Source organism: Rhodamnia argentea, chromosome 3, assembly GCF_020921035.1.
Source record: "Rhodamnia argentea isolate NSW1041297 chromosome 3, ASM2092103v1, whole genome shotgun sequence".
NCBI classification, from domain to species: Eukaryota; Viridiplantae; Streptophyta; class Magnoliopsida; order Myrtales; family Myrtaceae; genus Rhodamnia; species Rhodamnia argentea.
This window is the reverse complement of record NC_063152.1, coordinates 29194416-29205602: the sequence shown is the minus strand read 5'-3', so window position 1 is coordinate 29205602 and position 11187 is coordinate 29194416. Positions and strand designations below refer to the sequence as shown.

The following is an 11187-nucleotide window of genomic DNA, read 5'->3' as shown; positions in this document are numbered from 1 at the left end:
ATGATCGCCACGTGAATGCACAGACCATTGTAGGAAGATTTTTCAAGTGCTTAGCTAGTTTGTTTCAATAGGTCTAGCTTCTTGTTCGACATAGAAGTATCTTGAAGAGTTCATATCGGTAATTCGGAGAATTTATTAGCTTCAGCCACAGGAAGGAGGGTGAGTAAACGTGCTAAATGGTAAAAAACAGCAGCTAACAACTAGAAAGTCTTTTATCGGAAAAGTGACAAAGAAGTCCTAAATCTATTGCATTAGTGTCAATTCAGCTCTAAACCTTTCAATTATGCCAATTTAGTCTTAAAATTTTTGCATTTGTGTTAATTGAGTCAATTTAGCCAATTTTGCCCAGAAATTGCTAACATGGACAACGGTTATCCTTCATGACACGACCGGCGCCGACTTTGAAATTTTCTTAATAATTTCTAAGTAACTTTTTTACTTATTTATTTTTCTTAGCTTTATTTTTTTTATTGAGGACAAGGACGTAGCGGCCCTCGCAGGGTCCGGGTGAGGTGCGACACCCAGATTTGGCAAGGGCATGAGACCCTTGCCCAACGCTGGTGAAGGCGTTATGGCCCTCGCCTAGTGGCCGGCGGGAGTTGACCGACGACTCGCCGCCCCTCAATAAAAAAAAGTATTGAATAAAAAAGAAAAATATAAAATATATATATTAAAAAATATAAAATAAATTATTAAAAAGTTCACGTCGGTCTTGATCACGCCACGTAAGACGGCTGGCATCTATTTAAATGATTTCCGGTCAAAATTGATAGGATAGACTCAATTGGCACGAATGCATAAAGTTTAGAACTAAATTGTCACTACTGCAATAGGTTTATAGCTTTTTTTGCCACTTTTCAATTCCGGAATCAACCCCTCGATTTGTGATAGGATTGAATCAGAACTTACACGGTAAGAGCGATTACGCAGCCCAGCAAAGGCACTCCAAATGCAATAGATGAATTCATTCCGCGAAACCTCATACGGCAAGTGTGGAAAAGCATAGCCCTTAAAGGAAGAACAAGCCCATGCCCATGCTACCTCAGTAGCAACTATGCCCGAAGTGAAATCCGTTTTGCCGCTGTCCGGAGAATTTTCTCGAAGCGAGAGAAGCCATGTAAACTTGTCTTCCTTCTCCTCTCTCTCACTAAACAAGGGGAAATTGTCAATTCAATCCTAAATCTTTTAAGTTTATCAATTCAGCAGGAAGCCGACGTGAAAATTTTTTAAGAAATTTTTTAATTTTTCCTTTAATTTTTAATTTTTTTTTCTGTTTTCCCAATTTTCCTTTTTCCCTTTTTATTTTTCTTTTATTTTTCCTCTGCCTGGCCTCAGGCGAGGGCCACCCTCGCTGATAAAGGGAGGGAAAAAGAAGGAAAAGCAAAAAAAAGGGAGAAACAGAAAAATCAACATGAAACAAAATATGATCTTGTGCCGATATGTACTTTGTTCTATCTTCTTCCTTGTGGGATATTCCAGGGTTAAAATGAAGTATATATGGCCACAAGATCATTATTCATCGGCTGATTTGGTTATAAAATCGCGATTATTATCTTCCTTGATTCATTCCGATTGATAGTAATTGATTATGCAATATTCAGTTGCCCCATATAGTTATCCTGTAAACCCTATAAATATGCCCGCTTAATCTTCACCGATATATCGAAATACACGCAAATTTTAGAATTCTCTCTTTCGCATATCATTTCCCAACACTAGAGATTCAAGCCATGGCGCATCAATATCCGTATCCGCCGCCCTATCATCCGTATCCGCCGTCCTATCCGTATCCGTATTCGCGCCATCCGTATCCGTATCCGCCTCCAAAATCTCATCTGATTTCTAAGGCGGCTTTGCCTCCGCGTCCGGCACCAAATTGGCATTGGGTTCCAGCTTCAAAGGGGGGGTGGGTCCCGTACGCATATGGCGGTCACACGTCATCAGAAGGCACTTGGGTTGAAGACATCCACATTGAGGCCCGCCGCTATCGCATCGAGCCCGAGCCCGAACCCGAGCCCCGAATCATCCAACATGTCCGTATTGATATGCGTTAGATAAAAAGGTTCAGTTCGAGTTTAGCGAAAGGGTGCAGACCCTAGCCACATCGAAGGATTCCTCTAAATTTCTATGGGTCCTTTTTGAAGTTTATAGTTTAGTGGCTTATAATAAGTGTTTTGCCATCAATATAGATGTCATTATTGTATATTGCCGTATCGCGCTTTCATTACTTTGGTTCTTTCGTGAATTCGATCATATACTTCAACCGTTAGTCAACACTAGATTCAAAAAAGGCGACGTGAGTAGTTATTGGAAAAGAAAATTTTACACGAAATACGATTAGGCAGGAAGATGTGCATTGAATTAGCATAATAACTAGATAGTATAAAGTGAATTACAATAATTGAATACTATAATGACAATCACAATCAATGAGGATTAATAAAGAAAGATAACGTGCAATCCCGAAAGATATACGGAATCAAAAGGGAAATATCACATCTAACATTACCCCTATAATATATAGAATTTAGGTGTAGGCAAGTGGGTTATGCCACGACAGCTCGATGTCCATGCCTTTAGTCGACAGTTTCATGTTCCTTGTGTCCAAATACTTAGTCAAACTTAAAAACTGGCCATTTATTAATTATGTCAGATATTTGTCGACCACTTGTCATTGTGCTTTGATTGTATAATCATTTTTTGTAGTAGTCGATAAATTCTAACATCGTCACATTAGGTAGTCGCCGGTGACGATCATATAACTTGCCAATAACCATATCGATCTCAATACCAAGCTTGGTATCCGACCAAATCGACATTTTTTCTGACTATTTTTCCCACTAAACATCAACTGAGGTTGCGGCGATTAAACATAGACCGAACCTAAGTAGGAAGTTCCACTTTCTATACATAGATCAACGCCCCGGCGTTCTGATTATTATCATCACATAGAAACAATCGATGCAAACACACAATTGGTAAGATACAAATCAACAGAATTTAAGGACATATAAGTATAAGATCAGAAAGACCCCTTCACAAATCATGCTGCTGTCAATCGGTTTGTTGTCATCGTGGTCGATAATCATTGATGATGATGCTGTCGCCGCTGCTGTTGCTGGAGGTTAATCAACTTGTAGTACGGTCCGTCCGTGTTCTCTATGAGGGCAGAATGAGTCCCTTGCTCTACGATCTTCCCGTCTTGCACGACGGAGATCTGGTCAGCGTTCTTGATGGTCGATAGCCTATGCGCGACCATGATCGTCGTCCGGTTCCTCATCAGCCTATCTAGAGCCTGTTGCACGATACGCTCGGACCCCACATCCAGGGCGCTAGTTGCTTCATCCAGAAGCAAGATCTCCGGGTTCTTTAGGATGGCCCGAGCGATGGCCACTCTTTGCTTCTGTCCGCCCGAGAGCTGCACCCCACGCTCGCCGACTTTGGTCGAGTAGCCCTCGGGAAGGGAACTGATGAAGCTGTGAGCATTAGCAAGCTTAGCCGCTTCGATGACTTCTCCCTCGGACGCTCCTTCTTTCCCATAGACGATGTTGTCATGGATAGATGTGGCAAAGAGAGCTGGCTCCTGTTGGACGAGGCCAATGTGTTTCCGGAGTGATTTGAGTTTGAGTTTCTTGATGTCCTTGCCTGCGAAACACGGATTTTCAGAACTGGTCAGGAAAATGTGCAATGCGGTTTCGTTTTCTCATTCAAGTTGAGAAAAGAATAAGTGCTTTCAAGTAGTCAGGGAATTTCCTAGCAGATAATGCAACAACGTGATGCTTTCGCAGATAGTATGCGAATCAAAGTGGTCGATTTTGCTACCGGACTTACCATCGATCATCACTTTCCCTGCCGTCGGATCATAAAACCGGAGTATAAGAGCAAGCACAGAGCTTTTACCAGACCCGCTTTGCCCGACTAAAGCCATGTTCTTGCCTGATTGCACTTTCAGATCGAAGTTCCTGAAAATGATCACATCGGGCCTGGAGGGGTAGCTGAAATGGACTCCCCTGAGCTCGATCGTGCCCTCTACCACAGTTAGCTCTTCCCCGACATCCCCCATGACCTCGGTCTTGCGGTCGAGGACTTCGAATACCGAGGCAACCATTTGATTCCCCTTGAGCAGGTCCGGGGCCATTGCTAAGGTCTCTCCCATAGCTAGAGCGGTAACGATCAACACCATGAATGATTTCATGACCGATTTGAAGCTAGCGAGTCCCTGCCCCATCAAAACCGAACCATACCTACATTTCAAAACCGATTCAGTATTAATGTTTGCCTAGAGTTTCGTTACAAAGTGCGTGGAGTACCAATTCATCGATTTGAAGGTCTTGAAGCAAGCAATATGCATACTGTTATGATTTTCATGACCCCTTTTACAAGTTCCGGCGAAGTTGAGAATGTGAAGCTAAGTCGCGTACCACAAGGCAAGGCCGTATGATGAGAAAATGAAGAACTGGGAAATGCCGTAGAAGATGCCTGCAATCTGACCGCGAGAGAACGAACGCTTGGAAGGCTCGACGAGCTCGCTCGCATAGAGATCAAGCACCTTCTCTTCTGAGCAAAACGCAGCTATCGTGCGGATATTACTCACGGCCTCACCAGCCAACATGTTGGCTCTTAGATATGCTTTGCTCAAGTTTCCACCGTAGCCTCGCATGAACATTTTCTGAAGGTAGATCAATCAAAACATCAGCAATATTATTCAGTTTATGTTCAACTACTAATTAGAGAATTGAAAAGCTACCTCGCTGATGTGCCCGCTTATGACCAACGGATAGGTGGCTATGACAACGAGCGTTATCCTCCAGTTCAGGATGAAAGCGATGACGAAAGAACCGACGATCAAGCCTACATTTTGCAGGAGGATCGTCACACGATCTACAACCACGGTTCGCAACAAAGTTGCATCCGTCTCTAGCTGTGATGAAAGCATAGCACTCGTGTTGTTCACATCATCGAACCAGCCGATCTCGTTCCTCAAAATGGCTGCAACAAAACTTTGCCAGGTTTAGGATAAACTGTAGCTCCAGATAGAAAAGTAACCAGCACTCTGTTTATAGTGTTTCATTCAACTGTAAAACAAGTTTTAGCATTTTATTCATGTATACAACAAATATTTTAAGGTCGCAAGCAATCAATTCATTGGAATTCTCGAGAACGCCACTGATTATCCTCCATTACCAGAAGATCGGTTGCGCAGACATGGGTAAAATAGGCGTTAGCAACGATTTTTGGTTGAATTACCTGCAAACATCCTTTCCCTGACCCGAAGAGTGAGCCGCTCTCCCATGATGCCAAAGGAACAATGCGCGATTGCATGAACAATGACAGTCACTACTGCGGCCCCGCAAAATAGCAGAGAAATCTTCTTAACCTCGTGCTTCGTCGTCTCCCAACCCATGTAAAAGGACACAAGAGCTTGGGAGACTCCGAGAGCGAAAAGCGGCATTTGGGCTCCAGCGATAAGAGCACAAACAGTGCCAAACATCCCGTAAATCCAGTCGGGAGTGACCATGGAGTACAATCTTCTGGCAGAAACATGCCTCGGCTTTAGACTGTCAACTGTATCAACGCCACTGCGACCAAGAGACTCTTTGTCTGAGCGAAAACTTGTACCAAAGCTAGTTGTTGTCCGGGATAGTTCTCTTGAAAACCTGATGCTGTAATAAAGATTGATCAACCGGTGAGTCTGACTCCAACAAGAACTCTTCTAAGAATGTTTGCATACGGCTAGAAATGAATCATCACTTGACAGTGCGGATCGGTCGAAATAGTACCTGAGTGGTCGTCCCATTGTAGGACCCTGTGAAGGATACCGCTGCAAGTGAGCGGTCTCCTGGAGTTGAACCAGCGACGCATATGCACTGTTCGGGTTCGAGATTAGTTCGTCGTGGTTCCCTGTTTCAACTATCTTTCCGTCCTGGACAACCGCGATCACATCTGCATTTCTGATGGTAGAAAGCCGATGTGCAACCACGACAGTGGTCCTCCCTACCATAGCACGATCGAGTGCCTCCTGCACGCTTTTCTCGGATTCGGCATCGAGCGCACTCGTGGCTTCATCCAGTAGAAGAATGGATGGATTCTTAACTATTGCCCGCGAAATAGCTATCCTTTGCTTCTGGCCACCCGATAGTTGTATTCCTCTCTCGCCGACCTGCGATGTCGCATCCCCTACTCAGTCCAATTAAGTTAATCCATCCAAAGCAAGCGTTAAACTTGGAAAAAACTTGTGTGAATTGCAACCATGTTACCTCTCAGCTAATAACTCATCAGAAAACATTCATTCTATATTAGGAGACAATTACTTTATGTATGGACCATGCTTGCCTCAGAGCTTCTCTACTAAATACAAGAAATACCTGAGTTTCGAATCTCTCAGGGAGGTTGTTAATAAAAGAGAGAGCCTCCGACATCTTTGCTGCACGAGTGATCTCATCGAGAGTGGCCTCATTTTTACCGTAGAGTATGTTCTCCCTAATGCTCGTGGCGAACAGGGCGGGCTCCTGATTGACCAGCCCGATTTGCTGCCTCAGCCATTTGAGGTCGAGGTCTCTGATGTTGCATCTGTCCAACAGGATCTCCCCGGCGAGCGGCTCATAGAAGCGCTCGATCAGAGAGACCACCGTGCTTTTCCCCGATCCGCTTCCACCCACAAGCGCCACGATCTTACCTGGAGCAATATCGAGGCAGAGCTTATCGAAGATGACCACGTCGGGACGAGACGGGTAGCTGAACATCACATCCTTGAATTGTATGTGTCCTTCCACATTGCTCAATTTCTGACCAGTTTTTGAGCTGGTTTTGCTCATTGTGCTCCTCTCAATCATCTCGAAAATGGGATACGCAGCTGCTTTTGCACGGATGAATGCAGAGATATCCGGTGCCGCCTGGCCTAGTGACCTGACAAGACACAGCATTAATGTAGATGGCTTTCATCAATTTCACAGTGCCAAGATAAAGACCAACATTTTGCTGATTAATCCCAGGCATCGGAACATCGGAAAAAGACTTACAATCCGGCTATGACGACATTGAGCATGGTTGTGAAGGAATCGCCACCATTGGCGATACCCTTATGAACGACAATGCTCGTAAACCAAACGAGAAGCGCCCACGAAAGGAAGAGCACGCAATGCAGCGAGCCGAGTCCCAAGCCCTTGGCCAATCCTGCCTTCCTCCCGTACTGGTAAGTATTGATAAGAGCTCTCCTGTATGATCTCACTGCCCTCTCTTCTCCGGCAAAAGCATGGACCGTTCTGACATTCCCAATCACCTGTTAATGTAAGCTGCTCCTAAGTTTCAAATGCCGCCGGCGCAGTTGAAAAGAAAAAGAAACACATGACCCTTAATGAAAAAATGTCAATTCTAGGGGAATCATACTGACCTCTTCTGCTATTTCTCCAGCTTTTACATAGGATTTCCGGACTCGGGCAATAAGACCTGTGGCAACGTATGCATATATGCCACCGGCAAGTGCGATCAGGGGTACGATAGACAGTGTCACAAGACTGATCTGCCATACCCGGACGAACCCGATTATGAAGCCTCCCAGAAACCGGCTTATGTAGTGTATGAAGTTCCCTACCTGCATCCTTCCACAAGGCACAATGAATCCCACAAACACATCTTACACATGGCAACGGTAATCAATATTAACTCTGGAAGTTCCTGAGGAATTAACTGCTGTATGCCAGGAAAGAGCTCATCCTGATTACTGAAACTTTAACAGGTGCAATGGATCAGTTTGCTTGTGATCTTAAACCCATTACTGGAAAAGTAATTCCTCCTAAGACTTTTGTGTCTCATACCTTAAATTTGTTCACGTTAACAGCAGAAAACATGAGTTGGGCATTCAACATTGAACGGTTTCCAGCTGGCAAAGGTGCAAGTGAAAACCCTAGGAAACCCAATTTCTCAACAACCCAACCCAACCCAACCGCAGTATAAATGCTTCCAGGCAATGCATTTATGTCCCCCAGAAAGAATGCCCAAAAGGAAGCAGATGCAGGGAGCAAAGTGTCAGACGAACTCTTATTTTTATATCAATTCAATTCCAACAGTAATCATGGTAATTACTCAGTGTTGGTGTCGCCGCATGCACATCAGTATGGTGTATTTACTGCCTCTCTTGACCCACAAAATTTGTTGTTGAGGGAATACACTTTGCCAAATTATTCTGACTTAACAAATCTGATTAACCATCAAAACATTGAGACCTCAGTCGCTAATGATATCGTTAATACGTGCATTATGGGAAAATGTTAAAAGAACTTGTTATGGGTCATTATACTTTGGCAATGTGGACATTTCTATATCAAGTATTTTAACTTTCTTGGTACGCTTGTTAACAAGACTGGATAATATGTGAGAAAAGAGGTTTCGTTCATCAAATTTTGGTCTGTGTGGACAGAATAACTCGACAAATTTTGAGTGTTCGGTTTCTTACTTGATCCAAAAAAGATGGCAATGGTGCTTATCGTTGTCGATTTGGGGCGAGTATGAACTCTCGAATTCAGAATTTAACAGGATAATCCTAGAGGGAAAACAGTACCGATGGTGGAAGTACCTTCTCAGAGAGAGCATCTTGAACAACAATAATGTCGCTCGTGATCGCAGAAATGACCTCCCCAGTTGAAGCCTCGGTGTCGAAAAGACTAATGTCTTGACTCAACATCGACCTCAGATACGCCATTCTCATCTTCGCCGCCTGCCTCTCTCCAGTATGCATCCAGCAGGCAACCTCTGCATAAATCACATAAAATCAGCACACGTTAATGTGTGCCATAACCCCATGTTTGTTCTTCTTTTTCCTGTGCAAAGTTAGGCAAAAGTATATGTAGTAAGCCCTTGAAGAGGTTGAAATCACTTGGCCAATACCTATCCATGATGAAAATAGGATAGCCACACTGAGATATACAAAATCCAACGAGTACTGCGAGAAAAGACAGAAGGTTCATAGATTAAAATAATCTGTCAGTGAAGGATATGAGCAGGATGCCATCTATAAGGAAAAGTAAAGACCAGCCCTTTTCTTGATAATTACTCCGAATTGCACCTCCTACTAAATTAAAGCATTGGGCATCTAAGTTTTCGCTTGAACGCTTAATTAAAAAATGATCTTGTGTAACTACGAAAAGACTTGCAGAGAAACTGTGTCACTTTAGTTTGAAAAAGCTCCCCACAATTGGCCGATCCACGATCTCAAACTGAACATTCCTACTTCATGCATACATCCTTGTGTATTCATACCTTGGCAACTTTGTGGGAAGCTTCTTTAGGGAAGAGATAGGCCATCCCGATGACGTTTATCATCTTTCCGAAGAAGATGAAGAAAACGGGGACGGAGACGCCGTGGAGGCACGCGCCGACCGACCCGATCGCCATGAGGACGTAGTCGGAGGAGTCGGCGAACGAGAAGAGCTTCAGCAAGGACACTTTCTGCTGCTTCTCGCGCTCGGCTGCGGCTTTATCTTCACCCATCCTCTCCTTCTTTACGTCGGAGACCTCACCGTGACCGGAAAACGAGCCGTTCTGCTTCATCTCTTTGGCCTCTCAAGTTGCCCGACGAGGAAGAAGGAGGAGGTGGAGAAGAGAGGAGTAAAGTTAGGAGGAAGAAGAAGAGGAGGAGGGAGTTGGAGAATAATAACAGAAGATGGTTAGGAAATGAAGAGTTAGATGGAATCATTTAGTGCAAGCTTTAACCAAAGCTTGAGCTGTGCTTTGGATGACGTACCGTCTAATTTCCCCATCACATGCACAAGCGGTTGGCTCGACGATAAGACGCTTGAGCCCTCCCGACGCGTGAGCCCGGTTGCGGGCGAGCAGGGATTCGAACTCCCGACACCGTGGTTCGCAGCCATGTACTCTAATCCTAGAAGCTACAGGCCCATCCCGTCTCTACCGGGTTCGTCCTCTCGAAAGTACCCTTTAAAAAAAAAAAATGGAACCTCTCCTCAAGACGCTCTCGAGCCCTCCGCCTCCGGTGGCAAAAGTGCCTATGTGTCGTCTTCTTGTCGCGACACCCTTGACGACCACAGATCCATGTGAGCCCTCGGTATACAATTACCATGCCGTATCGTCCGCACTGAACGGTGAATTATAATAAATTAGCGCCAAACATCCTCAACAACATGAAAAATGATAATAATCGACTTGAAAAACACAGTTCGTCTGCGAAAATGTGCCTGGAGATCGGTGTAGGTCGAACTCTACAACGTACTAGGTAAGAGATAAAATAAAAAAAATTTGTTGATTTTGTGCATTACCATGAGTTGAATGTTTTTCATTGATCCAAGAAGGTTAAATAGTTTTCATAAGTGTTAGAAACTCGATATATCCATTATAGGATTAAAACTTTTTCATGAAATGATGGTTGATTTTCTTAAAAAAATTATCTTACGCAGAAAACTTTTGAAGAAGGGTCTAATATTCGATTTCATAAATGGTTTTTGAACTCTACTCCATTCTATTGCGCTTTTGTCGATTATATGTAGCAAAGGGTCAAGGTTCGGGACTCGATTGAGACAATTAAAAAAATTAAGACTGAATTGACAAAAGTACAATAGGTTTAAAGCTTTTTGAACTCTTTGGACTAACTGTTGGAAATTGTTGTTGATGAGTAAAAGTTGCGTCCCTCATGCGAAATGTGCATATGATGAAAGGTAATATTGCCAAGTGGTACCACATCTGCCGCTTTCATGCCTTTGCCATTTGCAACTGCATTCCTACCCTTCCATCACTTTTTTATTTTCTTTTATGGATTTTTTGTCCTTGTTGCCAACTTTTCAGAAAAAAAGAAAAGAAAAAAGAAAAGGAAAGAAGAAACGTTGTTATTACGATTTGTTGTTGAAGTCGAACTTAAGATAGAACGATTCTATTCATAAAAGCATTCTCCCGATCAGAATAGTCGGCATGAAGTTATTCGAACGTGTATCCCATTAAAAAAAAATAAAAGAAGGGCAGCAAATTATAGTTAGTTAACTTCCTTACACGTTTGTTGTATTGCAATGGCAATCTATGTAACCCAAGTCCGAGCATTAGCTAGGGTTTTATGCCCTAAAAATGGTGGTTAAATGCAAAGGGCAAGCATCAACTCTGTTGGTGACATCCCCATACGGATCAAAATCTCATCCTTTCACGTGATCTGAAGAAGGAATTCAATGTCCACGGCCGTGCACGAAT

At 43.5% G+C, this 11187-nt stretch overlaps 1 protein-coding gene across 1 annotated transcript; it reads right to left on the bottom strand.

The window, feature by feature from the left end:
* Positions 1-2802: 2802 nt before the first annotated feature.
* Positions 2803-9602, bottom strand: LOC115743106 (ABC transporter B family member 2-like). Its single transcript, XM_048275718.1, has 12 exons — positions 9256-9602; positions 8884-8938; positions 8573-8748; positions 7391-7591; positions 7020-7279; positions 6366-6906; positions 5781-6160; positions 5248-5663; positions 4748-4989; positions 4422-4669; positions 3832-4244; positions 2803-3645 (listed from the first exon to the last, which is right to left on the bottom strand). Exons 1-12 carry the CDS (start codon positions 9544-9546, stop codon positions 3086-3088), a joined length of 3783 nt encoding a protein of 1260 aa, XP_048131675.1. The 5' UTR covers positions 9547-9602; the 3' UTR covers positions 2803-3085.
* Between the last annotated feature and the right edge of the window lie 1585 nt (positions 9603-11187).

Coding starts and splice junctions, on each gene's coding strand:
- LOC115743106 (XM_048275718.1), bottom strand. CDS start 9,546: ATGAAGCAGAACGGCTCGTTTTCCGGTCACGGTGAGGTCTCCGACGTA. Junction 8,939..9,255: donor CTTCCCACAAAGTTGCCAAG/GTATGAATACAC, acceptor CTTTTCTCGCAG/TACTCGTTGGATTTTGTATA. Junction 8,749..8,883: donor CCTATTTTCATCATGGATAG/GTATTGGCCAAG, acceptor TGATTTATGCAG/AGGTTGCCTGCTGGATGCAT.